The sequence below is a fragment of the Squalius cephalus genome (assembly GCF_949319135.1).
Source record: "Squalius cephalus genome assembly, chromosome: 17".
Lineage (NCBI taxonomy): Eukaryota > Metazoa > Chordata > Actinopteri > Cypriniformes > Leuciscidae > Squalius > Squalius cephalus.
This window is the reverse complement of record NC_137138.1, coordinates 14,567,726-14,595,383: the sequence shown is the minus strand read 5'-3', so window position 1 is coordinate 14,595,383 and position 27,658 is coordinate 14,567,726. Positions and strand designations below refer to the sequence as shown.

At 37.5% G+C, this 27,658-nt stretch overlaps 1 protein-coding gene across 1 annotated transcript; it reads left to right on the top strand.

Annotated features, from left to right (window-relative positions):
- The first annotated feature begins 25 nt into the window (after positions 1 to 25).
- mfhas1 (multifunctional ROCO family signaling regulator 1) lies at positions 26 to 27,087 on the top strand. Its single transcript, XM_079898701.1, has 3 exons — positions 26 to 4,164; positions 25,235 to 25,628; positions 25,713 to 27,087. The coding sequence occupies exons 1-2, from the start codon at positions 1,317 to 1,319 to the stop codon at positions 25,363 to 25,365; spliced, it is 2,979 nt and encodes a 992-aa protein (XP_079754827.1). The 5' UTR covers positions 26 to 1,316; the 3' UTR covers positions 25,366 to 25,628; positions 25,713 to 27,087.
- The last annotated feature ends 571 nt before the right edge of the window (positions 27,088 to 27,658 follow it).

The following is a 27,658-nucleotide window of genomic DNA, read 5'->3' as shown; positions in this document are numbered from 1 at the left end:
TATACAATATTCTTTTTTTATCCATTTGCCTGAGATCTGATTTGCAGGTGTACTACATTGTTGTTGATTAATCTTGTGTACTTTAACCCTTATAGTCTACTCAAAGTTTAGATATGTTGTGGTTATGCAACGATTTGTCAACACAAAAGTTCACATGGTTTCTGGCCACCATTATCTAATTTTCCAAGGCCATGCAATAACCATGCTAGAAATTTGAGTTATGAACTAATAATTTTATTAAAAATGTTTTAATTAGTGCATGAGTTTGTAATTTCTATGTAATTTCTCTCACTTTAATGGGAGAAAAACGGTAATATTTCTGATGATTTGATTAGATACACATTGTAATTTATCAAAATGAATACATCTGCGCACCATGTCCAGTAGATGGCGTCAAATAACATTTCTTTGTAATCGTAAACAACACAGCCCACCATCATTAATGTCAACAAGGTCCAGTCGGGCTTATTTGCATGATTATGGCTTGAGTTTCTCCTAGTCTATTTTAGTATTTTGATTTTCTTCCCAGTGTGTTTGAACAGAAATTAAAGTTCCTTTCATATGTTAGGCAAACAGGATCCAGATACATCTCTTAATATGATATGTTTTAGAAGCAAGCTATTATTTGCACGGTTTTATAAACATGATTGGATTTTCTGATAGTTAAACCAAAACGACCTAAACGAAATTACCTTCACAGCAGTTTACTGCTACTGCTTGTTATCAAAACCGCTGTTAATACGCGACGCGTCCTTCGTCACCACCAGACCAATCAAAGCCTTTGTTTACGCGAGCATCGCGTCGCGTCGCGTCGCAGGCGGCGTAGAGAAGGTGGGGCTCTGACGCAGTGCTGCTCCTGTGAGCATTCACTGCTGGCTGCATGCGCAGAGAATAGGCGGAGACACAGGGGAAGACCACAGCAACCACCACTGCCCTTCTTTCATTCTAACTCACTGGATAGTGGATATGTCTTAGGTTTTTTCTCATGTGGTATCAAAGGACGCGCTGGCGGAAGCGCCAGCCACATGATCTAGGCTGAATATTTGTGACATTTAATGCGCGCGTGTTGGTTTTACCCTGTGATCGAGGATGCGTGAAACTGAAAGAACGCAGCCCAGCCCTGTTTTCTTGAATGCGATTGAACGGATCCACATATTTTCGGATGAAGATGAAATCGGCAAGGTCTAAATGTTGGTTTCATCTGGATTGTTGTGCGGAGAACCAGAATCGATGAAGCAAGTGAAAGCGGCACCATGCTGCCTAGGTGATTGATCACTGTGCCCAATGAAAACAAGGAGGAGCACAGCTTCGATACGATGGCTGAGGAGAATAACCTGAAGACTGCTAGATTATGGAGGGATGCTGCTTTGCGCTCCAGGAAGCTGAGGAGCAATCTGCGACAGCTGACTCTCAGCACCAAAAACAGCCAGAAAATTACATTACCCGAGGACATAAAGGAGATTGAGGTCCTCAATCTGGGCAACAACTCACTTCAAGAGCTTCCAGATGGACTAGGTTCAACCCTCACCAGGCTCCGCATCCTTGTCCTTCGCAGGAACAACTTTGCCACTGTTCCCTCTGCAGTATTTCAACTTAGTCAGCTGGTTGAGTTAGATATCAGTCACAACTGCTTGAACCACTTTTCAGAAGATATTGATCTTCTCAAGGGGCTTAAAAAGTTGTGCATCAGTCATAACAAAATCCAATACTTGCCATCTCAGATTGGGACATTGCAAAGTCTGGAGGAGCTTGACATCAGCTTCAATGAGCTACATGATTTCCCCAGGTCCTTTTCACAGCTCAGGAAGCTCCGAACACTTGATGTGGATCATAACAAGCTGCAGCGTTTCCCCTCTGAAATCCTTGCCCTCTGTGATCTGGAGGAGCTTGACTGCTCTGGGAACAAACTAGAGGGTCTTCCGGGTAACATCATGATGCTCCAATCCATTAAAATTTTGTGGCTCAGTAGCACCCACCTCTTATTCTTGCCTGAAACATTTTGTGAGCTGCAGAACTTGGAGAGCCTGATGCTCGATAATAATTTCCTCACAAATCTGCCACAATCATTTGGGAAACTGCAGAAGCTGAAAATGCTCAATCTCTCCTCAAATTTATTTGAAGATTTTCCTCAGGTTATTATCAAACTCACCAGTTTGGAGGAGTTGTATTTAAGCCGGAATAAACTGTCGTTCCTCCCTGAGGAGGTAGGACAGCTGTGCAATCTTGCTAATTTGTGGTTGGACAATAATAGCATAACATTTCTCCCAGACTCTATTGTAGACCTTGGGAAATTGGAGGAGCTGGTTTTACAGGGTAACCAAATCGCCATACTCCCAGACAATTTTGGAAAACTTGCCAAAGTCAACATTTGGAAGGTGAAAGATAATCCTCTCATTCAGCCTCCATATGAAGTGTGCATGAAGGGGATCCCCTACATAGCTGCCTATCAGAAGGAGCTTGCACACTCCCAATCTGCTGTAAAACCCAGACTTAAACTGGTTTTGATGGGCCAGAGAAATGCAGGGAAAACCACACTCAGGCAATGCATCGTCAACAAACCGTCAGACGCCAAGATGGCGATTGGATGTAGGGGTATTGATGTGACGAACTGGGTAGCGGATGCAGAACGCAGTCTAACGTTTATTGTATATGATTTATCCGGTAAGCAGAACTATGATCTTATCAAACCCTTTTTCCTCTCTCCCGGAGCTCTTTACGTTTTGGTGGTGAATCTGAAATTATATACATCAAAGAGCTTCTACTCCCATGTAGGCAGTTTCCTCCACCTGCTCAGTGCCAAGGTGCCACATGCAGTTGTTTGCATTGTAGGGACCCACAGCGACTTGTGTGAAGAAGTCGAGATTGAAGAAAAGTGCCTGGATATTCACAGACAGATTTCGCTCCAGGAAAAAACAGACACGGAATGCCTACATGTGTTTGCCCTGCAGGTTGACGAAGCCCTTGAGCAAGGTTACGATGTTCGGACTTCGAGCCCCCATGTTCTCTTTTACGGGGTCACAGATAAAAATTTGAGGCGTAAAAAGTCCCAGTTGCAATATATTCTCAACAATCGACTACAAATCCTTTCTCCGGTGATATGCGTCAGCTGCGTGGAGGTGCAGAGAAACATCCAGCATTTGAAAGAGAAGCTCATGTCTGTCGCCGATCACAGGGAGATTTTCCCCAATCTTCACAGAGTCCTGCCAAAGTCATGGCAGATGCTTGAGGAACTGCATTTTAAGCCACAGGATTTATGGCTTTCCTGGTGGGATTCGGCCCGGTTGGGCCTTCAGGCCGGGCTGACTGAGGACCGTCTGCAAAGCGCACTCTCTTACCTACACGAGAGCGGTAAACTTTTGTACTTTGAAGATAGCATGACGTTAAAGGAATACGTCTTCCACAATCTACCCCGGTTTATCGCCATCCTGAATGTGTTTTTCCAGAGGGACCTCGCTGCAATGCTTGAGAAACTACAGGATGAAGGAGATGACGGAGATAACGCCAGGTCTACGCAGATGCATGGTCACGTGGAGGGTTTTCTGTTGCATGGCCTGCTGCCGTCAAACGTCATTCGCTTGCTGCTTAAACCTCTGGTACAGACACAGCAGGACTTACACCTGATCATGGAACTGCTGGAAAAAATGGGCGTCTGCTACTGTGTCAACAAACCTCGCAGCAAGCCGCTTAATGGGGCCACCGTCTGGTATAAGTTTCCCAGTCAAGTCAGCAGCGAGGAGCCCCATCTTGAGGCCTCGGCCAGTGGGAGCTCATCGGTCCCTGGTCAGTTCTTCTCGGTCGAGCAGCTGCAGATTGAATACAGATTTCCTTTCCTCACCCCTCTTGGACTTTTTGCACGGTATAGTGTGCAAATCAACAGCCACGTGGTGCAACGGTCCGATGGAAAGGATCACATCTTTGCCTATCGGGGGAAAGTGCCTGTGACGGTGAGTTACCGGCCCTCTCGGAGCAGATTGCAGCCTGAGATCCTCTCCATCTCTAGCCATGCATCCTTGCCAAATATCTGGACAGCTTGGCAAGCCATCATCCCCCTAGTGGAAGAGTTAAACGTTCTTCTGCAGGAATGGCCTGGCCTTCACTACTCTGTGCATGTCCTGTGTTCCAAGTGCCTGAAGAAAGGGTCCCTCTATCCACATTCCTTTCCAGGTTAGTGTTTTGCTATTTTTTTCCACAAATGTGTTTGATATCATGTGTTTCTGACCATCATTTGTTCTTTCCAACATATATTTCCATTGATTTTATGCTATTGAAGGGATAGTTCACCCAACAATGAAAGTTCATCCATCATTTACTCACCCTGTTATTACAAACCTGTATGACTTTCTTTCTTCTGCAGAACACAAAAGATATTTTGAAGAATGTTTTAATTGTTTTTGGCCATACAATTAAAGTCAATAGGGTCCAAAACAATTTTCGACCCCATTCACTTTTATTGTATGGTAAAAAGAATCTCAGACATTTTTCATATTATCTTCTTTTGTGTGCCACAGAATAAAGAAATGCATACAGGTTTGAAAATACATGGGGGTGAGTCAATTATGACAGTGTTTATTTTTTTTTTTAAATTAACTCTCGCTTTAAAATCATTTTGAATATTATGTTTATGATGGAAAACAAGTTAACCAGATGCATTCAATCATTTACATTTTCAGTTAATGACTTATATTGTTTTAGTTTAACACTAATATGCAGTCATAAATCTCTCAGGCATTATACCAGAGCAAATAAAGAGTGAAATTAATTCTTCAGTGATGAATAAGGTAATCTTTGCAGTGCTGTCACTATGAAGGTGTATGTCTGGGTTTATTGCCAAGTAAACACTGACACAATAAAGGGTGAATCAGCAGGAAATTAAGTCATTTAGGATGGATCTAGGCGAAACAAAGAATGAGAATGGCTGTCCATGACAAGAGGGATGGGGGGGGGGGGGGGGAGTCTCGGTGGGTTTGAAGCCACACCTAGAAACACAAATTAACTTGGGCTGTCTGCCGTGCTGCTGCGAACACACTCGCACATCCACAGCAGTGGAGAGGGTAGCCATGGTAACATCAAATGCCTTTCTTCATGGGATACAGACTAGGCGCAGCAGTCACTGGCATATATAGTAACCTAAATACTACGTTCCAGTATATTTTTTTAAAATTATAAATAATTGATTTATGTTAAAGGAGAACTCCTCAATTTTAACATTGAGCTCATTTTTTTGTAAATTTGGAGTGCTGTCAGTATAGAGAACAACGACAAAAATCGGTGTTGCCTACACCGTGTTATCCTTTTTTTAAAATTTGCACCCTGTTGACTTAAATGGGGCAAGTTTTAAACCTGCTTTTAGCCTCTTAACATCCTTGATGTGTCATTACAAGTGCCCAGCCATGTGAGTGATTCCTTCAGAGTGAACACGGGTGAATCTGACTGCAGTAGATGTGAAAGATATGAATAAAAGTGATGTTAATTCAGCCAGCGCACATACCTGTATTTACATCCTGTTTGCGGTCGAAGTCCACAGTAATCGATTGACGAGGTCACGCGCGTGAGGTAACTAAACCTATGCGCATGAACTCGACAATCGACTACTGTGGACTTCGACCGAAAACAGGAAGTAAATTTTAAAAAGAGGATAACACGGTGTAGGCAACACCGATTTTTGTCGTTGTTCTCTGTACTGACAGCACTCCAAATTTACAATGAAATGAGCTCAATGTTAAAATTGACTGTAATTCTCCTTTAATATAGTACACATTTCTTTTCTTGGGAGTCTTGTATTCTGTAGTTTTGCACTCTCATAGACTAGGTTAGGTTCACCACGGCCCTGTTGTCTTCTGACAGACTTCATTTATGAAGACATCCCACACCCACTTAGTTTCTAAAAGAGTAAAATCTGGGGGAGAATTATTTTACTGGCAAACTATGTGGTTATTCTTAGCTTTAAGGATCTCATTGGGTGATAGTTATGTATGTTGTAATTTGTTGTGTTTATATCCAGTGTTGGAACAGGCACAATTTGAGTGTTATTTTAAAGATAAAGTGGTTGGTTTATGTAAGAGACATACCTTACTGAACACACCATGTCCATTTTTGCCAAATAACAGTCAAAGACAGCGTTTACTCAAGCTTATGTAATCAGGCCCAGCTTCATATGTTATTGCATGCTAATTGTTTCACCCTTCCTGGAAAGGAAATGTGTTTCACTATGACAAAGTACAATAGCCCAAAAGTATTTGGTCATTTGGTATTTAGTCACTTGAAATGTCTGAATGTCATTGCATTAAATTAAATCTAAACAAACCTAACCAATTGGACTTTGTTTTAGTTTTTTCTTTCAAAGAAACGAGGCTAAACCTGTTCTCCGAACTAATTCCACATTTCTCAACCATTTTTGAAATGTTTAGTCTATCTTTGCTTTTACATTTTTAATTATATCTTTGTTTGATAATTGAAAACCTAACACTTGATTTTTTTGTTGTTGTTGTTGTTATAAATAAATGTCTAAATACATTTTGGGCCCACTGTTTTTAAAATTATCAATGCACACAGACGGTAGTATGTTTTGGGTGTTTTCATTGATGCATACAATGCTTGTCAAGTGTGCATTACACTGTGTGTATTCTCAAAGGACCATAGTTGTGATTTAAAACATTTTTTCAATGCGATTCTTGGCCTTCTTGTCCCTAAAGTCTTTGTTCTGCACAGTGATAATGTTTTACATACTATAAAATAAACCACACACTATGGTTCATTCATTTTACAGTTGCGTTTCAATGTTCAAATGAATTACATTAGTATTGTGTTTAAATAGCTGGGCAGGATGTCCTCTTAGTACAGCTCTGTTTCCTGAAGTCTCACTGTTTTTTCCCTGCTGTCACATGATGAGACAGGATCAGGTGGGGCAATTCCTGACTCACATTAGTTCTTAACAACAGCTCACAAGATGTAAAGGCCCTGTGCCATGGCAAAGAGTAAAGACTTGTTTGGCCTGCTTAATGAGTGCATTAGCTTTTAAGTACCATTATTATTCAAGGCTGGATTTGTTGAGTTCATTAATGATAATAGATATCAACTGCAAGCTGTATTTGTGGTATGGGGTGCAGATCTGTTTCTTTGTTTTACCATAAACAGGTTTCCTGACCGAAGTAAAAACAGAACAAGTTTAGCAGCAAGGTTTTTTGATCCTACCAAATTTAGGCATGATTTTTTTTGGCCCACTTGCATGTTGATTTACTGTTGAAGCTCTCTGAAATACTAAACACAGTGTGATGGTCACAGAAAGTTTCCCTTTACTTAGAAGAGTACTGGGACCCCAAAAATGCTTGCTTTTAGAAGAATATGGATGTCCAACAGCAGAATAGTGTTTTCAGATAATAAAATGCAGATAATAAAATCCACAATTTAGCATATTTAACTTTTATACAGCTTTTATTTCAGTAAGCTATCTATCTATCTATCTATCTATCTATCTATCTATCTAAAAATGACAGTTTAAAATGAATGTCACTTAATTTTAACATCCTTGCATTCAATGCAAATCTGCATTCTGTTTGCACCTAAATTCAGTTCAAATGCAGGACCTTGACTGGAATTTAAAAGGATTTCTACCTCTAGAGTGTGAGAGCTTGTCTGGGTGTACATGTGTTATGTAAGACTGTTTAACATTTAAAACAACAGTCTGGAAAGAAAAGCTGGTGGACGTGTTTTGCAGGTGATGCGAACTTATTGATTTGAACGTACACCTGTTCTCTTTCCTCCTTAGATCTTGACTCTGTATTTAGTGACGCAGAAGTTTGCACATTTGGATACAAGTTTTAATACAACAACCTTACTGTGTAACCGATAACCAATTGCCTATTAATCACAAGCGGTTCTTGACAAAGTAGAATTTGTCCTCCACATCCTTTAAAGCACAAAGAATGTATACAAAGTTTGGCAGTAAATTACTTTTGACAGTTGGCTTGCATGCCTGTTACATCCATTTGGCATCTTCAGACAGGGTTTGAAAATAAGGAAAATAGTGGCATAACCTGTTTGCTGATGAACCCGGATGGTCAAAATTGAGATGGCAGTTGGTACAGTAACTTGTCTGACCCATTTAGAAACTCAGTCAACTGATATTTAGTCTTTTGGCTCTTGGACTGGGTGTTAGAAATAAGAGCCCTCTCGTTACCCTGAGCTAAATTCAGTCACATCAGAGCTGGCCGAAGCACCTGCACTGTCAGCGCACTGTACTTTTTGCCTGTATCGATTGCCATTAACGTACGTATTTGAGCATATGTTGTTGGTGGAGTGTGTCACTGGTTCCAGTAAGTGTCCATCCTGGCGGTGGTCAGGGCAGCAAGTCTTTTTAGCAGCTTTTCTTAGCATGTACTGTCCATCATCTTGCCAACTGACCTCAGCTTTTTGGGAACCTTACTGGTATTTTGAGATATTTTGGACGCCACCGTTCATGGCTTTTGACAGACTAATGATGGCATTTCTGCACAGGGCAGTTTAAATGACAGGGTTTTCAATATTGTTTGAACTAGGCCTATAGGTGGAATATTTCACTCTCCCAGATTTGATGGTTTGAATAAGAAGATCACGGATATTAAAATTCTGGTTAATACAATGATAACTGATAAATGGCTAATTAGATTTCCTGTTTATTTTATTAACTATTTATTTTAATATTGCATTCTTAATACTATTTTGTCTAAATTATTACAAAAACACTCAAATATGCTGTTTTAAGTTAATTTAGGCATCACAACATTTACATTATAATGAACAGTCTGAAAAAAATGAATATTCATTTAATGAAATGGAAAAATACTTCTAAAGCATTTATTAATCTTAGTTCATGTTAATTTCAACATTTACTAATACATTATTAAAATCAAAAGTTGTATCTGTTAATATTATTTAATGGACCTGAGCTAACGTGAGCAAACAATTAACAGTTGTATTTTTATTAACTAAATTTAACAAAGACTAGTAAATACTATAACAAATTTATGGCATTGTTAGTTGATGTTAGTTATTCATTTACGTTAAATAATGGACCTTATTGTGAAGTGTTACCTAACTTTTTAGATATAACTTTTATAACTTTAGATATAAGCTTTTTATTGTAAATAAGAACTAAATTTAGATAAATCTGTTTTTAAGGTTTGCTAAAGATTGTGTAACAACAATATCATTAAATTATTTGTTTAAATCTAACTTTTTAGATATGACCTTACTGTAAAGTGTTACCTACTAACGTTTTAGATACGTTTATAACTGTAGATATTGTAATTTTATTGTAATTAGGAACAACTTTACATTAATAAATCTATTTTTAAGATTTGCTAAATTATATATTTTTAGTGTTTTAAAGATTAACCTTTAACGTTTTAGATATAACTTTAATCTTTTAAATAAAGTTAATTGATTAATCTTTTAAAACTTTAATGTTTCTTGTAAATAAGAATTACATTTTGAGGGCCTTTGTTCAGTTGTTGGCCTTGTTAAGGAAACCTCAAGATGTATATAGTATACCCATATGGTTGATTTTTCTTCTTCTTCTTTACATTAGCTCTGCTTTCAGACATTTATGACATACCCTGTCAGTTGGGGTATGTAGGGTCAGTTTGATTCCTCCTGTTATCCCCTTAATGGATTTAACAGGATTACCCCGTGAGTGAAAGGGAACCTTAAAGACTGGTAATTAAGTCAAGGCAGAGTTGGTTAAGTATAGCCTGACGAACTGTAACAACTAATTCTCATGGTGATGTGGAGTTCTCAGAGAGTTTATATGGCATTATATTGTCTTTTTAAGGAACTACCCTCAGGATGAGAGAGCTGTTCCTGGATGAATTAGAGATGGGGATTTACCTCATCGGTGTAATAAACATGTCTGAACCTGTACCAAGATAAAACATTATGGCTTTAGAACAAGAAGGAATAATGTATGTCATAAAAACCTCAAGATAAGACGTAATTTATGAGATGGATGTGTTACGATCCAGACGTTGCCAATTGAATGTGTGTGGTGTGATCAGTCAGGGTCAACAGGAGTTTTGTATATTTGCAAGTATTTCCGATATGTAAAAACCTGCTTCCCTCTATTATTGCACTGGACCTCCGGAAATTCTGCTTGTGAATACATTCCATTGTCAGAATTCTGTGAAAGTATGCTAATTTTGAGATTCGTAATGGTCAGCTACGGTGCTTTCTTTGTGTTTCCTTGATTTTTATCTGGTCTCATTAGATGATGACAACTTTGGCTTTATCATAAAGACAGTTTTATCTCTAATGATCACTGGAAGTTTAGAGCATGTGTTGGACTGTCTTGGAGGACTCAATGTAAAATTACATTTGAATCATTATTCTACAACTTTTCATTGTTATTTATTCCTTGTATTTATTACACAGCACACAGGCAGGAGAGATGGCTATCTAAAAGTGGAACAGGAAACCTTGGGGTGGTTCTGTATTAATTGGCTCAAATGTCTGTCTCACGTGAGAGTGGAAGTGATATGTCTCTTATTGCATGTTTGTACTAATGATATCAAATTTCTGTTTCATGGCTATATTGCTGTGATTTTGTGTAAAATCATGTGTTACAACAATTCCAGACTGCCATTCTTGCTCTAGAAGAGTCTGTAAACTCTCACACCCATCTGTATGATTTCATGTCTGCTTTGCATGTTTCAGCCTGAAACCTTGTATTCCCGAGCACCGGAATAATCTGATGCTGTCAATCCTGTTATGTCACTACGTTCCCTCAAGGTCTACATTGTAAGCCTGCAGAATTATCCATGTGACCTGTACAGGGCCGGGTTGAAGGGTTTGTAATGCATGTGCCGTCTTTTTCAATGTTGTCATCACATCAGCAGATTTATCCACGTCAGACATCAGGGTTGTAGTATGAAATAGTTTGAAAAATGTAATATGTAGTAGCATATAAATGTAGTAGCATTTACAACAATTCATTTAGACAAAATAGTATAGAATTTAAAAGGTAACCCTTTATTTTGATGGTCCACTAGAAATTCTTCTAACTATAAGTAACTTTGCAACTACATATCAACTAGCAGTCATTAGAGTATTAGTAGACTTTCTGCTTAATATCTGCTAACTAGGGATGCACGATATATCGGCCACCATATCGGTATTGGCTGATATATGTTCAATTTTAATGTTGTCGGGCCGATAAGAAAATTTGGCTGATATGTTAAAGCCGATAAATAATAGTATTTTCTTCAGCTGAGACACTTCAGATGCGCACTGTTCGCCATGATGGTTTTGTATTGCTTGAAATATGATTGGAATCACTTTTAAAAAGGAATATACAGTTAGGTGCAACATTTGCAGCGCAAGTCTGACATATATAAGCTACATAACATTATAATTGTGTGCTTGGGACATGGTTTTTAAAGGTGAGGCTATTATTTTTGTAATCAGGCTCCCAAAAAATGATATAAAAATTTGTATTTAGATTAATCGGCTATATGTTATCGGCTTTAATGATCTGTTATTGGTATCGGCTCAAATTTTCATATCGGTATATCCCTACTGCTAACACATTTTGATGCTCCCCCAACAGACACTCATACTGACTATATTGTCAGTAACCGAACTAACTACATTATATACTACTATATAGAACTATATACTAACCCTAACCTAACAGTCTTCTAATACTCTGAGACTTAGTTAACATGTAGTTGCAATGATACTCATAGTTAGAATGTCTAAAGTGGACCATCAAAATAAAGTGTAACCTTTTAAAATTAGCCATTAATCAGCCATAACGTAAAAACAAATTATTGGCTTATTGATATTAACCATATCATATTGGTGGATCCCTATAATTACCATATTTTTTTAACATGTACTATAGTAATATCATGGTTAATTTAAACATATAGCTTGCTAATACCATGATTGTCTTTAAAATACCATGAAAATACTATGGTATATGAATGTTAATCATATAGGACCATGACGTTTATGAAGTTCCTTATACTATTACTGTATCATTGCACCAACTTATATTTTTCTATAAGAGCAAGATGATGATTTATTAAGCCTCTTTGGTTAAAAATGAATGATGAATGATCATGTTTCTCATGTTTAGAGAGAAAACAGACGTGCAGAACCTTCCATCCCAAATCTCCATCATTTTTCAAAATTTGTTTTCATGGTATGCTTGGTGCAAATCAGCATAGCATGGTGGCAGTGCCAAAAGCCTTGACAGGATATTAAATATGTGTAAATGTGCTATAAGCGTTCTCACTGTGTCAGCAGGATTAGATATAGCAGCTCTCACCTTGTCCCGTTTCCATCTCTGTTTCTGTGTTGTATCAGCTCTTTGCTAGTTAGATGTTTACATGTTTCTTTTAGCCTCAGCTTATTTTAGCCCAGATCGGATCTCTGCCTGTAGGCCTCATCAGATTCTGCTCTGCATCTGCTGCATACGTCACCATAGAATATATCTTTTAAGTGTGTTCTAGTAAAAAAAAGAGCATTTATTGTGACTCGTGTCTTATTGATTTGTGCAGTTGTGCGTAGCTGGAGAACATTGATTCGTTTTTCACGTGGTATTAATGTTGCACGCTTCATTTGTTGATTGTATAACTGCTGTACTGCCAGCTGCAGCGTGTTGTAAGTGGACAGATCTATCCATACGGATGAAGTGCTCCAGCCTTGACCTTTGGCAGTAAAAGCAGCGTGAACTTCCTCCAAAGGGAGAGATGCTGCTATTCCTGGAAACCAGTGTTTGAGACTGCTCTGTGGCCAAGAAAAGTCTTGTGCGACTTGAGAATTTCAAGTTAGGACAAACGTTACATTCTCATAAAATAGACAGGGTACATACTGAGTGAATGTTTATGTCTGCTTTGGTGAAATAATTGATACTGTGTTTATAAATATGTTTAATCATTTTGCATCACTGCATACTGGGTTCAATTTATGAACGCTGATTTGCTTCACACTTTCACTTGAGTGTGTTTAGCATACTTGATTACTCATGCGCTGTGAAGTAAACCTATAAGACAAACAGAAGATTTGCCTTAAATTTAACGAATAAATAACATGTACTTTTATTTGGCTCAGACCCTGTCTTTGAGAATGGTGATGCTTTTTTTCCATTCTGAGTCATTTTAATGGAGTCACGTGATAAAGGGGGATGTTTTCAAATGTATTTGTCAGTAAATATATTATAATAAATATGAAAGTAATATGCATTATTAAAAAAAAAAAAAGCACCTCAGATATTTTAGTGTAAGTTCAGAATGTAAATAAATTAAATAAGCTGTTTAAAGGTTTAGGATCAGTAAGATATTTTATTTCAGCAAAGATGCATGCAATTAATTAAAAGTGACTAAAGAAATCTATAATGTTACAAAAGATTTATATTTAAAATAAATTTCCTTTTTTTTAAATCAAAGATTCCTGAATAAAATGTATCATGACTTCCACAAAAAAATGTTTTTAAAATTGATAATAACAATAAATGTTTCTTGTGCAGCAAATAAGCATATTAGAATGATTTCTGACGGATCATGTGACACTGAAAAACACTGAAAATTCAGCTTTGCCATCACAGGAATAAATTACAGTTTAAGATATATAAAAATGGCAAACTCTTGAATGGTAGTGTAAAAAAAATGTCAGATAGTATGGTGTAATTAAATAAATATAAAAGAAAAAGAAAGATTTTTTTTTTAAAATAGACTAATTTTTTACATTTTAAATGAATGTTGAAGATAAAAAGATAAAATGAATGACAAAAGACAAAATGAAGGTTTTTGGCTGTGAATTGTTCATTTCAGTTCGTTCACAAAGAATTGTCATCCTCCCTTTAATGCTGCCGTTGAATTTAGAGATCTCTGGTTCTCTCTCTGTGGGCTTCCTGCAGCTCTAAAATCAATACAAATTCAATTGAGCATAATTGGCATAACGTGTCAGCCTAAGCTAGCGGAAAATGATGGTGGCTTGGTGGATGGCCACGATACATGTCGGCAGTGATCTCATTTCAGACCAGATGTGAACATCTGTCACAAGCCGGTTAGATGACAGATCAAACTTACAACAGCCTTTTTGCTGTTTATGTACTACATACAGATAGATCAATGCTAGCTATAGTTAAAGTGTTTTTCCCAAAAAATATTTTAGTCATTTGAAGATAATGTTCTTCAGCTGTCTTGAATGCTAGGTACTTCATATGGCTTCTACAGTCACTGCTTTGAAAAGTGTCATTGTTGCAGACTGCTTGACCTTTAGGCAGGCCTCTTTGCTCAGTGCATATGCGTGTTTGCACTCTTCCGGTGTTTAATTCAAATCCACTCTCAGTCAAAGTTAAGAGTTATAAGTGAATCTCTAGTTTAGCAGGTTCTACTGGCATGCCATCCTGTTTGAGGACCCAAAAGACAGTCTCACAATCCCAGATTCACGTTATGGAAAACTGTTTGCTGTATAAAACCATATATTCCACTTTATTTTTGAGTTGTCTGTGAAGTGAACAGTACGTGTTTTTTCTTGTTGTTAATAATAAAATAAAATTGGGGTTATATTATTATGTGGTATAGTCTATTTGGGATCCTTAATGGCACCATCCTTAATGGGACCAGTGTTCTTATTATAGTATTTATTAATAATTGGAATTAGCTTTTATTTTTATATTTTCAGTTTTATTTTAGTAGTTTAATATATTTGTAATCATGTAATTTTACTTCCACTTAAACTTATTTTATGGCACGTAAAACAAACCGTGTTCATTTGAATTACATATCACTCATGGTCTCGTCTTGTCTAAGTGGGCGGTGAGACCTCAAGCTGTCAAGACTACAACACAGAGCACTAGAAACCTAGATGGATTGTGTGAAATAGAGTGGGAACAAATCTGGTTCTGTTTATTCATTTTCGTCTGGCTTGATTGAGATCTGCACAAATGAAGCCCCGATGTTTGATTACAATATTGGTTGACATTGTGTTAGCTTTTGATGGACGTCTCTGTCTGGGGTTCACAAATAGCAAACGGACAATAAAGAGAGGAATTAGAAACATCTGGAATGAAATGAAAAAGACACCAGATTTGTGTTTGAAGAAGAGAATAGATGAATTCAAGAAAACTCAAGAAAAGTTTACAAATTCCTTAGTACTCGCTCGGTCGGATCTGTGAATAATCAGTTGTGTTATAATCAGATTTTTGTAATGTTACTGAGAAAGAGTGAAATGGATTTGTCATGGTCAGTTCCCCTGTTGATTTCCCTTCATTGTCTGCAATGAAGTCTGATGGTGCTGATTTTGAGTCATTTTAATGCGTCTCCCATGTCAGTAATAGTTGTTTTTATGCTTCAGTCAGCAATTTGGGTCCTTGGTTCCAGCAGATGTTATTTTGTGGATGAATAATATAGTTTTAGAAATAATGACATTTAAAGAGTGTTTTAAATGTTAAGGTCATTATTTGCTCACCCTCATGTTGTTCATACCTGTATTATTTTCTTTTTTCCATGAAACACAGAATGACAAAGTCAGTGAGTTGAATCATTCATAGTGGTTTTGTTAAACAAATCAGATCAGACCCGTATACGCAAAAGAACAAAAACAAAAAGCACGCAGTCATATGGGCTTAAGTATGGAGGATACTGACGTCAGTGTTTTGTACACAGAAGATAAGGAGGATGAGGAGAAAGAGAGACTACTTTTCTCTAGTTTTCCCTTAAGTTTTGCTTGTATAGAGCTGTCACCATGATACTTAAGACCCCGCTGTCCTTCCACTGACTACCATCATGGTTGTCTTCATGGTTGTCTTTCATATTGACCGAATGACCAACTACTGCTATGTAAAATCTTTGAAGTGACTTTCGTCAGCCCAGAATTGTGACGAGTGACATAAAAAAGTCTCACGAATTCTGATATGACTATTCAGACTGAGGTCCGACATTGTAAAAAATATGACCTGTATCAGATTTAGCACCACATATGGAAGAGAATAGAAAAAACATTTGCCTGCAGAAATGACATGAAGGTTGAACTGTCCCTTTAACTTGTGTTTGTTGTTGAGTGCAAGTCAAATGTATTGCCGAAGTGATCATGCTATAGTTAATGATTGTGTCTAACTGGTTATGTCTGCTGTTTCATCTGTTGACTTTAAAAAATATCTGTCGTTCTTCTTAGAGATATGAAGAATAGAGATTCATTGGATTCTTCATGGTCATGAGCAGACCTTTGATTTCAGGGCTCTTCATTGACAGATTTCTTAAAAGCATTGAGCATGTGTTTAAAAGGGATTCACTTCTAACCTCAGCCGTTTGGCTTTTTTAGCAGAGCATGGAAATCTCATCAGGACACACAGCACTGACTGAGACATCTGAATCCAGACGACTGTTAAGCTCTGGCCACGTGTCGATGAATGCATGACGCGTTTACATCAATGTGTATTGTTGTATTCTATTACTGTAATATAGTATAGATATTCATCAAATGATGAAGAGCATTATAACCATGCATATATCAATGTATCCAAAACCTATCAAATAACCACTGCTATCTTCAGCGGACACAATTCATCCCAGAGTATTCAGCAAAAACTAATGCAGGATTTTTATCCATCAGGATTTGGCCATAAAAAGTAGGCTGTAATATAATTGTTTAATAACACTTCAATGTATTTAAATTTTAATATAAATATTTCTGTTTGAATTTATAAATGTACATTTATTTGTTTGTTATTTATTGGGCAATTTAATAATTTTTCCCTCCCCACAAGGCCTTGATTACATCAGCAGAAAAGTAGTTTCAGATAAAATTTTGATTTTGATTTAGTTCATTTTGATTTCATGTTCTTAAAGGGGTCATAAAAAAAAATCCATGTAATAAGTTATTTTAATATGTTCCATGAGGTTCACTCATAATGTAAAAAAACAACAACATATTATTATATAACACAAACTATTATTTGCCACCTTCATTCTAAAACTCTATCTGAAATGATCCGTTTTTAATGGGCGGCTTGTCAGTAAAAAGCCACTGGCTAACATCATTGCATAGGAAACAGTATCATCGCCCACTCGCTATTGCATGCGAATAAGTGTTCTGAAAGCATTCCACATAAAACCGTCATTAGCCGCGTTTCCACTGTCGGGCCAGTGCGAGCCAGGGCTTTAAACGGGCCGTGCCGGGCTAATAGCCTCGGGCTAATAGCACCGGGCCTGCGTTTCCACTGTCGGGCCAGAAGCTCCACAGCGCTTCACTAAAACACGCCCGTAACACGCCTCTCTGGAACAACGTCACACTAACCCATCATTTCACCAACAAATGGAAGTTTTATCAGAAAACTAATCAGAAATCACTGGAAACAGCGTTGAAAACAAACATGATAAAAGCGGCCGTTTGCTGGCATTTTTGTTGTTTACTTGAATATTTAAAACCCAAGCATCGATGTTTTACCTCAGGTTTACAATAAAAAGTGATACATTGATCATAATGAATTAATTTATGTCAAAACTGCACATTAGTCACCCAGAAATAAATTACCGTTAGGTCTATTTCACAAAAGAAAGAGGACACACTTACTACTTCAGTCGCGTCTGTTTCTGTTTATCTGGTAGTTACAGGACATAGTACATCACATTTAGAAAGAATGATAATTTCTACAAATATATGGCACCAAAAATACGACCTGAGGAGCTTTAGCACTCTCTCGACTCCCATACAGATATTTTCAGTCAGAGAAACAGAGGAAGCTCCCGGAAAAAAAGTTGCTTTATTTTATGATAGTCCGGTATAAAGAGACGAGACGTAGGCTACTGACAGATAAAATAAAAACATGACTGTGATAGCCTTTATGATTGGTCTGATTTCTTCAAGCGTTCACTATGTTTTTTTTACTATGCGTATCTTCAAGCGTTTACTATGTTTACTATGGTAATGTTAGCGCGCATAGTCTTTTGCATCACAAACAGAAGGCATTCAAACATGAACGCGAGTTAAATTATTTTAAAAGTCTTTAATGCTGACAGAATCATCCGGCGCTGCCGTCTCCAGACTCAGGTGAACTCCGCCTCTGTTCGTAACCACTCCTCTAGCCCGAGCTGGCCCGCTTTGGCCCAAGGTATTCGACGGGCCAGAAATCCTGGCCGTTGGCCCTGAGCAAGCCCCGATCAAGCCCCGGAAGTGACAGTGGAAACGCAACTGGCCCTGGCATGCACTAGCACGGCCCGGCCCTGGCCCGACAGTGGAAACGCGGCTATTTACAGACAAAGCATTATGATGCAGCTGCTGTCAGATCCAATACAGTTGAACTCTCCATTACACTGTACCTCATTTACAAAATAAAATGCTCCAAACAAACATAGAATCCTCCGCTGCGTTCCCGGGCGCCATTTACCATCCGCTTGTTTCTGACCCTGGGATCGTTCTAAAGTCTGTACAGAGATGCAAAAGAGCTGTGTAAACTGGACGAGTCAAAGCGAACGCTCATTCACTCTTTCCATTTTTGGAGCTTGGTTTAATAAATGCTTTGTTCATAACGAAGAGGGCATTTTAAGCTATGAAACTTGCAGGATGTTTTAAAGGTTCAAAGACCTCTTATATGTCGGAAGATAAAGGCAAATTTGATTTCTCATGTCATGATCCCTTTAAGTATCACTTAAGTCTATTTCTGTGTCAGCATAAGCTGTGTGTACATGCGTGTGCATGGGGATGACCCTGCTTCACTCTCTGACGCGCTTTGTGCTTTATCACTCAGAGCGATAATCCTCCGCCCGAGTCGCCGGCCTTGTGTGGCTGCTCACGTCTCATCCTGCTGTTCACGCTGCAGTCTTGCCTGATCACGGTTTACCAACAGTGAGAAACGTGTGAGACATACCACCATATGTGGTGCAGAAAGACAGTTGCAGCACTGAGCATCAAATATAGGTTCAAAAATTCACGAATTTCACAGTGTGGTTTTGTTCTGTTTTGTTGTGAATGATTCTATAAATCAAGCTGAACTTCTGCATGACAAGCGCTATGTCAGCTACACGCAGTTAATTCCGGGGGCAGTTTATTTTGGCAGTACCTTTATGAATCCACATCCTCTGGACACTCGGGAAAAAGATGAAGCATTGCAGGATGTCTTTGACCCAGATTTCAAACTTCACAAAGGGCCGCAGAGCGAGTCACAGCATGAATGCGTTAAAGATAAAACGGCTTGGGAAAATATCTGGAATGCGACTGGAGGGCTAGACAAGCCTTTGTCTTTTGTATGTGTGTTTTGTGAGTGGAATGTTGTCTTATTCAAGATAACAGACGCACAGAGCTTATTGGACGCTTTGGTCTTAATAAAAGTAGTTACATCTTTATTTTCCTTTTTTAAGGGATGCATGATATATATCGCTACCATACTATTGGTAATGGACAATTTTATATCAAACACACAAAGTTTTTGGGGGGAAAAAATAAAAAGATTTTTTATAGGGCCCTAATTTAAAAAGTCGCTTTAAGGCAAATGCTTATTATGTTTCTAGCATGTTATATGTTTGGCAACAGTTCTTCTAACCCTAATTGATTGAGTTTGTAGCTTTTCATTTCTTAAACAATCATGTAGGAAGACACATCATGGCCGTATTCCAGGATGACAATGTCAAGATTCATCAGGCTCAAAGTGCGAAAGAATGGTTGGGAGGGAGCATGAAGAATACTTTTCACACATGAATTGGCACCTCTGAGTCCAGACTTTAAATTCATTGAAAGTCATTGGGATGTGCTGGAGGAGACTTTTAAGAGTGCTTGACTTGCATTGTCAATACACAATTATTTCAATCAAGAGGGGCATACATTTTTGGTCAAGATCTTGTATTGACAATGCAAGAGTCAAGCACTCTGTAAAGTCTACTCCAGCACAACCCTCAAGACTTCCATTGAATTTAAGATGTACCAATTCATGTGTGAAAATGACTCTTTATGCTCCCTCCCAACCTTTCTTTCACAATTTGAACCTAAAATTCTGATTTTGTAATTTATTTAGACAAAATAGTATAGAGTTTTAAAATTGGCCATTTATTGGTTATCTGCCATAACACAATAAAATAATTACCGGCTTATCTGTATCGGCCAGAATTTGCAAAAAATAATTACATTCATTTTAATTGTGCAAAATAGGTTTTAAAATCATCATTTCAGACTCAAATATTTACTTTTTTTTTTTCTTTGAAAAATCACCTTTATTTTATGTCATATTGTTTAAGTTATTGAGAGTTAGTTATAGTTTATAGCTGATTGTTGATGGAAAATTTAGTTCTCAGAAAACAGAAGATGAAAATGTGTCATTGGAATGCAAGATCTTAAGTATGAGCAATAGACTGTAGGAGTGAAGTGGAAGCTAGACATGCCATGAGTGAGTGTAGCAACAGTGGGCTTTGTTATGGAGATGTGTCTTATTGTTTCATTCTTTTTGCTGCTTCCTGTCCCAGCGAGTACAGGATGTTTAAACTGCAGTGTGCCCTTACGGAAATGTGTTTATAGATTCAGGGTTTGGAGATTTATTGTGTAGGTAACTAATTCTCTCTAGGTTCAAGTTTTTGTTCCAGGCGCGGGGCAGGTTTACCTCTCATTAATGACTGTTTGAATTGTGTGTAAACGAATTAGGTCTCAATTTCATTATGGTGTTGGGTGGCTGTTTCACCTGTTACTGTTAATGAAGCAGCAGAGGTATGTGTTTGTATTGATAGCTGACAGTAGTGGACAAATAAGTAGAGACAAAAAAATGCTAATTTTATGTATAAATGCAGCTAATTATAATTGTGTATGTGTGTGTGTGTATATATATGTGTATATATATATATATATATATATATATATATATATATATATATACATACGTGACATAGGATACGTATCATAGGATCGGCGTAATATATATGTACGCAACAATGTATCGTGTCACAATATATCGCAATGCAAAAATGCAACAAAATGTATCGTGGATAGTGACAATATATATATATAGTGTATAGTTCACCCAAAATAAAAGTTTTCATAGTTTTAATGTCAGTACTACATTAAACTACTATATTTAATGTTGAGTATAATGTATAATAATGCAATGGGGGAATATTTGTGGGTCCTGATAATGTCAAATGTCTTATGTTACCAGTAAAAAGTGGGTTATATTATTTTAAATGTATCTAGTGATTGACAGAGTGCAAGCATATTCTTCTAAAATAATTATGTATTTACCATTGTCCTGTGCATTGGGTTACCAGCACCAAGTCCAAGCCTATTAATTTACACCCCCAATGTAATATCAAATTTAGAAACAGGAGAGTCGAGGTGCGTATTTAATTCTGCAGTGAGTTGGGCAGGTGTGGTTTTATGTTTTTAGTATACAGCCTGGGTTAGTACCTGGACATCCCTTTCTGACAGCTTCCTCTTGCATCGACAGTTACTCCTGGTACGTCCTTCATGGTGGTATGCTGACATTACCCTCCATAGCTATCTCATTGGTTGTTAAAACCATAGCTAGATGCAGTGATAAACAGTGTTTTAACAAGTTTCACGTGTGTCATTCTCTCTCAAGCAGTGAAAGTAGAATCAATCCATTTACTGTCATTCTGCACCCTGGCTCTCATTAATAAGTAATTATTGTGGACTGAAGTGAGTCATCTGACCTGAACTTCATGTCACAACATTGTCACCCCGTATGTTTGGACTTTAAAATTCCTTCAAGCCCGCAAAGTCGATCCTCAGACTTCAAATAGCTAACCAGATACATGACCTGGCTGTAAACCATGTTTAGAAAGCTTCAAAACTCCCAAGACCACTGATATACCTTACTTATTAACTCTTCTCATCAAGAAGAGGAAATAGTCTTGTTAAACTGACATTTGCAACCCATTTCACTTTGCACAATTTTATGTATTTCCTAGTGTAATATAATTGGATTGTGAATTGATTGGATCATTTAGCTAGTTTATAAGGAGAGATTCATGCTACGATGGGAAGGTTTTTTTTTTTTTTTTCATTGCGCACTAAGAGCAAGAATTTGCATTGGGAAAATTCTTGATTAAGAAAAATATTGATTTCTTGATTCAATTTCTTGTTGACTTTTAGGAAGTATAAAGAAGCCTCTTTTTTCTGTCTCTGTGAGCGTACAGCTACAATAAGACTTGTCTGTAAAAGTCATTGTTCTACGCACAGGCCTTGATAGCTCATCATGGTTCATTGCTCTTGTGTTTTATCCATAAACCTGCAAGCCATTCTTGCTTACTGGGGATTGTTGTACGGTGATATTGACGTGAAGCTTTGGCTGGGGAGTGCAGTATACCTTTTATGGACCTGATAATGCACCTCAGAGAGCAAGAACAAAAAGTATGTGATGCAGAAATGGAGAGTCTGGCAGAGGAACAAACAGACCCGAGTGCAAAAACACACCTGGAAATGTTATTCAGGGCAAAAGTCAAGAAAGAAGGCAGTTTCTTAAGTTTTGATGCCAGAAATGACTTTGTTCCAACCCATATTAGCAGCACTATGACCCAGACTAGAGGAGCAGCAAGTAATAATAATAACTAGTGCATGAATCAGCAAGAACACTCACCTTTATTCCATATGATTCCCTTAAAGGGACTTCTGACTAATTTCTCAATCACTGTCTACAGTGAACACATCATGTATAACCAGCAATGAGACCTTTGGCAATCACTGTGTGCTAACTGTTTGTTAATCTCAGATAAATCTGGTTTCTATCTGTTGGACTTGCTTTGGCCTTCATCTTTCTGCTGAGTGACCAAGTTCAGTCTAGTGGAATTTCCTCCTTTATTTAGAACGAAGGAGAGCAGAAAATCAATAGGCCTAATGGCGTAAGTGGTGTACCAGTCAGGCCACTGTGCCGAGGATGTATAATGCAATGCCATGATGTGCAGTTATTTTACGTGTTTAAGTACATAGCTAGGAGTTTTCACAGGAAATTTTCACATTTGTCTAATCTTTTTAGCTAATTGCACATTACTTGTCAGGAAGCTGCATCGTTAAACAGCTTCATGGCATAATTTGCATAATGTTGGTGTGGGAGACGTTTCACTGCAAGCCATTTTTCAAGCCAAGTCTATTGTTAAAACCAGATCAAACCTGATGTTAGGATAGATCAAGGCAATATTAGTGGCTGGCGCATTATTATATCATTAATGCGCATCAGATTATTTATAGTTCTTCTGTGGGGTTGATACTGTATAAAAGCTGTGCTTAGGTCACAAATAAAGGAATCTACATAGACTCCAAAAACTCTTAAAGGGATAGTTCACCCTAAAATGAAAATTAAGTCATCTGTTACTCACCCTAGTGTTGTTCTAATGCCATATGCCCTTCTATCTTTTATGGACCACAAAAGGAGAATTCTTATGCTTTTTTTCCTCACAACTTGTGTGTTTTTTTCTGGGTGAGACGAAGTGAACTTTCCCCCCAACACAAGTAACATCAATCCCATTTCCAGTAGGCTTTATAATAATCATTTTAATTTGAGAGATGAACATGTTGCCATTAAATACGTTTTTTTCTTTTATCTTAATTGGCATCCAACTTGTTTTAAAAATAGAAATGAGATGCACTGAGATCTGATGAAATAAGGAACATGTTGGCTGCTTTTTGAATCCAAAGTCACATGGAAGCACTGTACAGATGACTGTGGTCTATAATCTCTTGGATTGACACATGATGTAATGCTTTGTCTTCCTGCAGTTGGTCTGATCACCCTGAAGTACTCAAAGTGTGCCATTAGCTTATTGACTTGCTGACTAGCACACTGGAATCCTTCATTACAGTCTCTATTTATAGACATGGATGACTCTTCTATCAATTCAGGCTGCTTAGGCTGAATTTAGCACACTTGTTTTTGTGCAGTAGACAATAAAAGATGTTGAACCTCAAAACCATCAGGGTTTGCTTTCGGAAGATAAACTGACATAATCCACCTCATAAAGGCGTACAGATGCGCTTCTAAAGTATTATGGGAACTGGTACTAGTTCTTCAGAAGATCAATGAGGTTTAAATTATGAATACAAAAAGCTTTAATATCTTTAGCCCTATCTATAAGCCATTGTGTTTTTGCAGGTTTATTCACTGGACACAAGAGTTCTTGCTCATGCCCAGATAAAAGCTTGTTAAACAGCGCCGACTTGTGGTAGATTTTAAATGTCCATTAGAAAATGTTAAATTACTTATATTTCGATATTTCTTTAAAATTTGATATTTGAAAAATAATACTTGACTATGTAAATAATATACGTCATAAAGAGGGCTCCAGTTGGTCTCAAATGCGACAAAAACAATAAACGCACCGCAGTAAATTTGAATCAAGTCGCCTTTGGCAACTTTTTTTTTTTTAGCAGCAGAGCGAAACAGTGCTTGTCTGCTTTTTTAATTTATTTTTTATCGGCCTTGGTTCTGGAAGTATTTTTCCCATTCATTTTTCCAATAGGAATTAATGTATGCTAAGGTATTAGTTAAAGAATTGTAAGCTATGAGCCAAACCAGCCAGCTAAGATGAATCACAATATTACAAACGTTGATTTGAAGCAAAAAAGTATTTGGAAATCGAACCAAAACACAAACGGGTCCCACTTTAATGAGGGAAAGAACTACAATCCCATGAAGCAGCGTGAATGACAATCAAATAAAAAATTATGGATAACTATCGATTTAAATATGTTGTTTATGTATAAAACAGTATACATAATTATAGATGCATACGATATTTAATATTTACAATATTTGAGAGTATAGGGAGGGAGACTGTCTAGCCTACCTAATTCGCAGTGCTTCATTGGAGTGGACGGGCCTTGTTTTTTTTTTGTTTTGTTTTTTTACAGAATCATGGGTAATGTAGTTTTTCACCAGAAATTCCACTGTTATAACTCGCAACTCGCAGTAGGTCTGTATTTAAAGGTTTATTATATAGTCAAAACAATTCCCCTATGTACTCTTATGAACTGGTTCAGGCCAGTTAGCCTTGAGCTCCCTCTTGAGGTAGCATTTTGAATCCGACTCACTCAGTCAGTGAACCACGATTCATTTTTGATTACGTTCGATTTGAAATAGACAATGAACTGTTACTGTGTCTGGAGTAAATGTTAGGTCTATCAGACCTATTATAGTATTATTTATTGAGCGATTTTGTAATCTGCGATCTAGAAAAGTCATTTTATTTATGTTGTGGAGCCCTGTAAAATCGCAGATTGTGAATTAATCAAAACCTATTTTGTCTATTTCTTGACATTATAGGTGAGCTGTTAAGTCAGCCCCGACCTGAGGGACTTACTGAGATCATCTGCCCCAAGAACGGCTCGGAGCGGGTCAACGTGGCACTGGTTTACCCTCCAACCCCGACTGTGGTTAGCCCCAGTCATAAATGACACTGACTTCACCTGCACCTGCCTGTGAATGGCTTCCACAGACCGCTGCACCTCTTTCCCCAACATCTTATATGCACACGTGTACACACACAGAAGTATATGTGTTTGTGTGTGCTAAAGCGTACACCCCACTTTCCTGTTGCCTCTACCTTTCATTCATCATCTGAAGGAGATGATGGACCACTAGATACCCGACAAGTGCAAAGAAGGTTTATAATGGAAGCTTGTCATGGGGAGATCATCATATCAGGACATAATTACAGGTATAATATTTTGAAGCTATATATAAAATGATGGATCATGTTTTGGACATGATCTCTTCATGATCATGTTCTCTTCTTTTTCAGGTGTTCAGCTCCGACTGCCAACACACGATGAACTGAAAGTATTAGAAACTTTTACACTGACATCCTGTTTTTGTCTATTTACACCTTAAGCATTTTCAATCACCCTGAGCCTTCTTTGACGCTTTGAGCTTTTCAGTTCAGTCTGAGATGAGCCGTTCCTCTGCAAGTTCTTGGACATTCCCAGTTGTTGCATCTCTTGGACTGAACCCACATCTTGTGCTGCTGCAGGTGGTTCAGCTGACAGAATATGGAAGAGAATGGACTTGTTTCTCCTCACACACAAGACAGACATTAATTAGTGAGGTTAGATTGACGCTTTAAGTGATATTGGACTTTAAATGCATGCATTTGAAATACTAAAAGGATTATAAAATAACTTATAAATGCACTAGTGCAACCGTCTTGAGAGGTTTGAAAAGACAGAATTGTTGGGCATAATTCTTCAGGATCTATTTATTGGTTTTCTGCTCAAATACACATTGCTTATTTTGGGTGGAGAAGATGAGACATTTCAAAGGATTTTAGTGATGCGTGCAGCCAAAGATGTGAAAATGTTTCCCTAAACCACTGACACAAAAGCATCTTTCTTTCTTTCTTTCTTTCTTTCTTTCTTTCTTTCTTTCTTTCTTTCTTTCTTTCTTTCTTTCTTTCTTTCTTTCTTTCTTTCTTTCTTTCTTTCTTTCTTTACCTACATTTATACCCACATACACTTCAGTGCTTATACAGCTAAGCATACTCCATAGCATGAGGATATTATTTTAAGCAAGTATCAGCCATCTGGAAGATTTTCATGATCGTCACATTGTTTCTTGCATGTTCAAACTTTCCTATAAGATGCAGTTTTGGATACATATGAGTAAATACTGATGTACAGTCACGGATGTACAGAAATGGTACAAGTACAATAATTCAGCCAAGGATGTCTTTTCACGCTTGAAGAATATTGTGTAAGCATATCTGCTTAACTGTAAGGTTATTTGATACATATTTAATTCACTGATTGTAAAAGCAGTGTCTGAATCAAATTGTACATATTTATCTAATAAGTGCACATTATCTAGAACAAAGAAGCAAGATGTTTTTATAAGAATTGATTCATACTTAGAAACTACTGTGTATTGTTTAAATTTTTTTGAGGAGAGAATCTGCAATACGTGTAATGTTTTGTGAACAGTCGATAAACTTTTGTACGTAATATTTTATTTTTGTAAGCTAATAAGCTGTCACCAGTATCCCACATTATTTACTGTGCATTGTGCATGGCTACTGTGCTCAATGTAAATGCCACAAACTGTTTTCTAAATTATAAAAAAAAATGTATTCTTTCTCATTGTAGGGCCACAAAAACACCAAATATAAAGGCTGGTTTCCACATAGTGTTGTTTACTTTTTTCAGTGTTTTCTTGTTATTGCATGAAATACATGATAACAGTTACCTAGGAAACAAGACTGTCCAATAATGATACTATCATTTTCAAAACATTTTTGTTCATTTGTGTTCGGTGGAAAATCGCATTCGACGAATCTGTTGCATCTGTTGGAAAGCCAGGTAAAATTAATTGCGTGAACGCGCATCCCCCAGTTAACACGATTTACCGCTACAAGAGGGTGATGAAGAGGATACTTAAAACAGCCTCTATTCTTGTTATGTAGGTACATTGATACTGGTTATATTCTGTCCAAGGGATGATCTACGGATGCGAAATTACATAATATCAGCTAAAAAAAAGATAAACTAACAAATAACAGTTCTAATGTCAACGGACAACACGGACCTCCCTGACTGAACATCTATAACGTTACCTTTTGTTTGACATTCACCTGATTGCTTGATGACACCTGGACAATAAAGTGTGTAAAACATTAACACAGTGAGCCAAACAATGCGAAGGTATGGATGTAGGCCAGGGATGGGCAACTGGGTCTTGGAGGCCATTGTCCTGCAG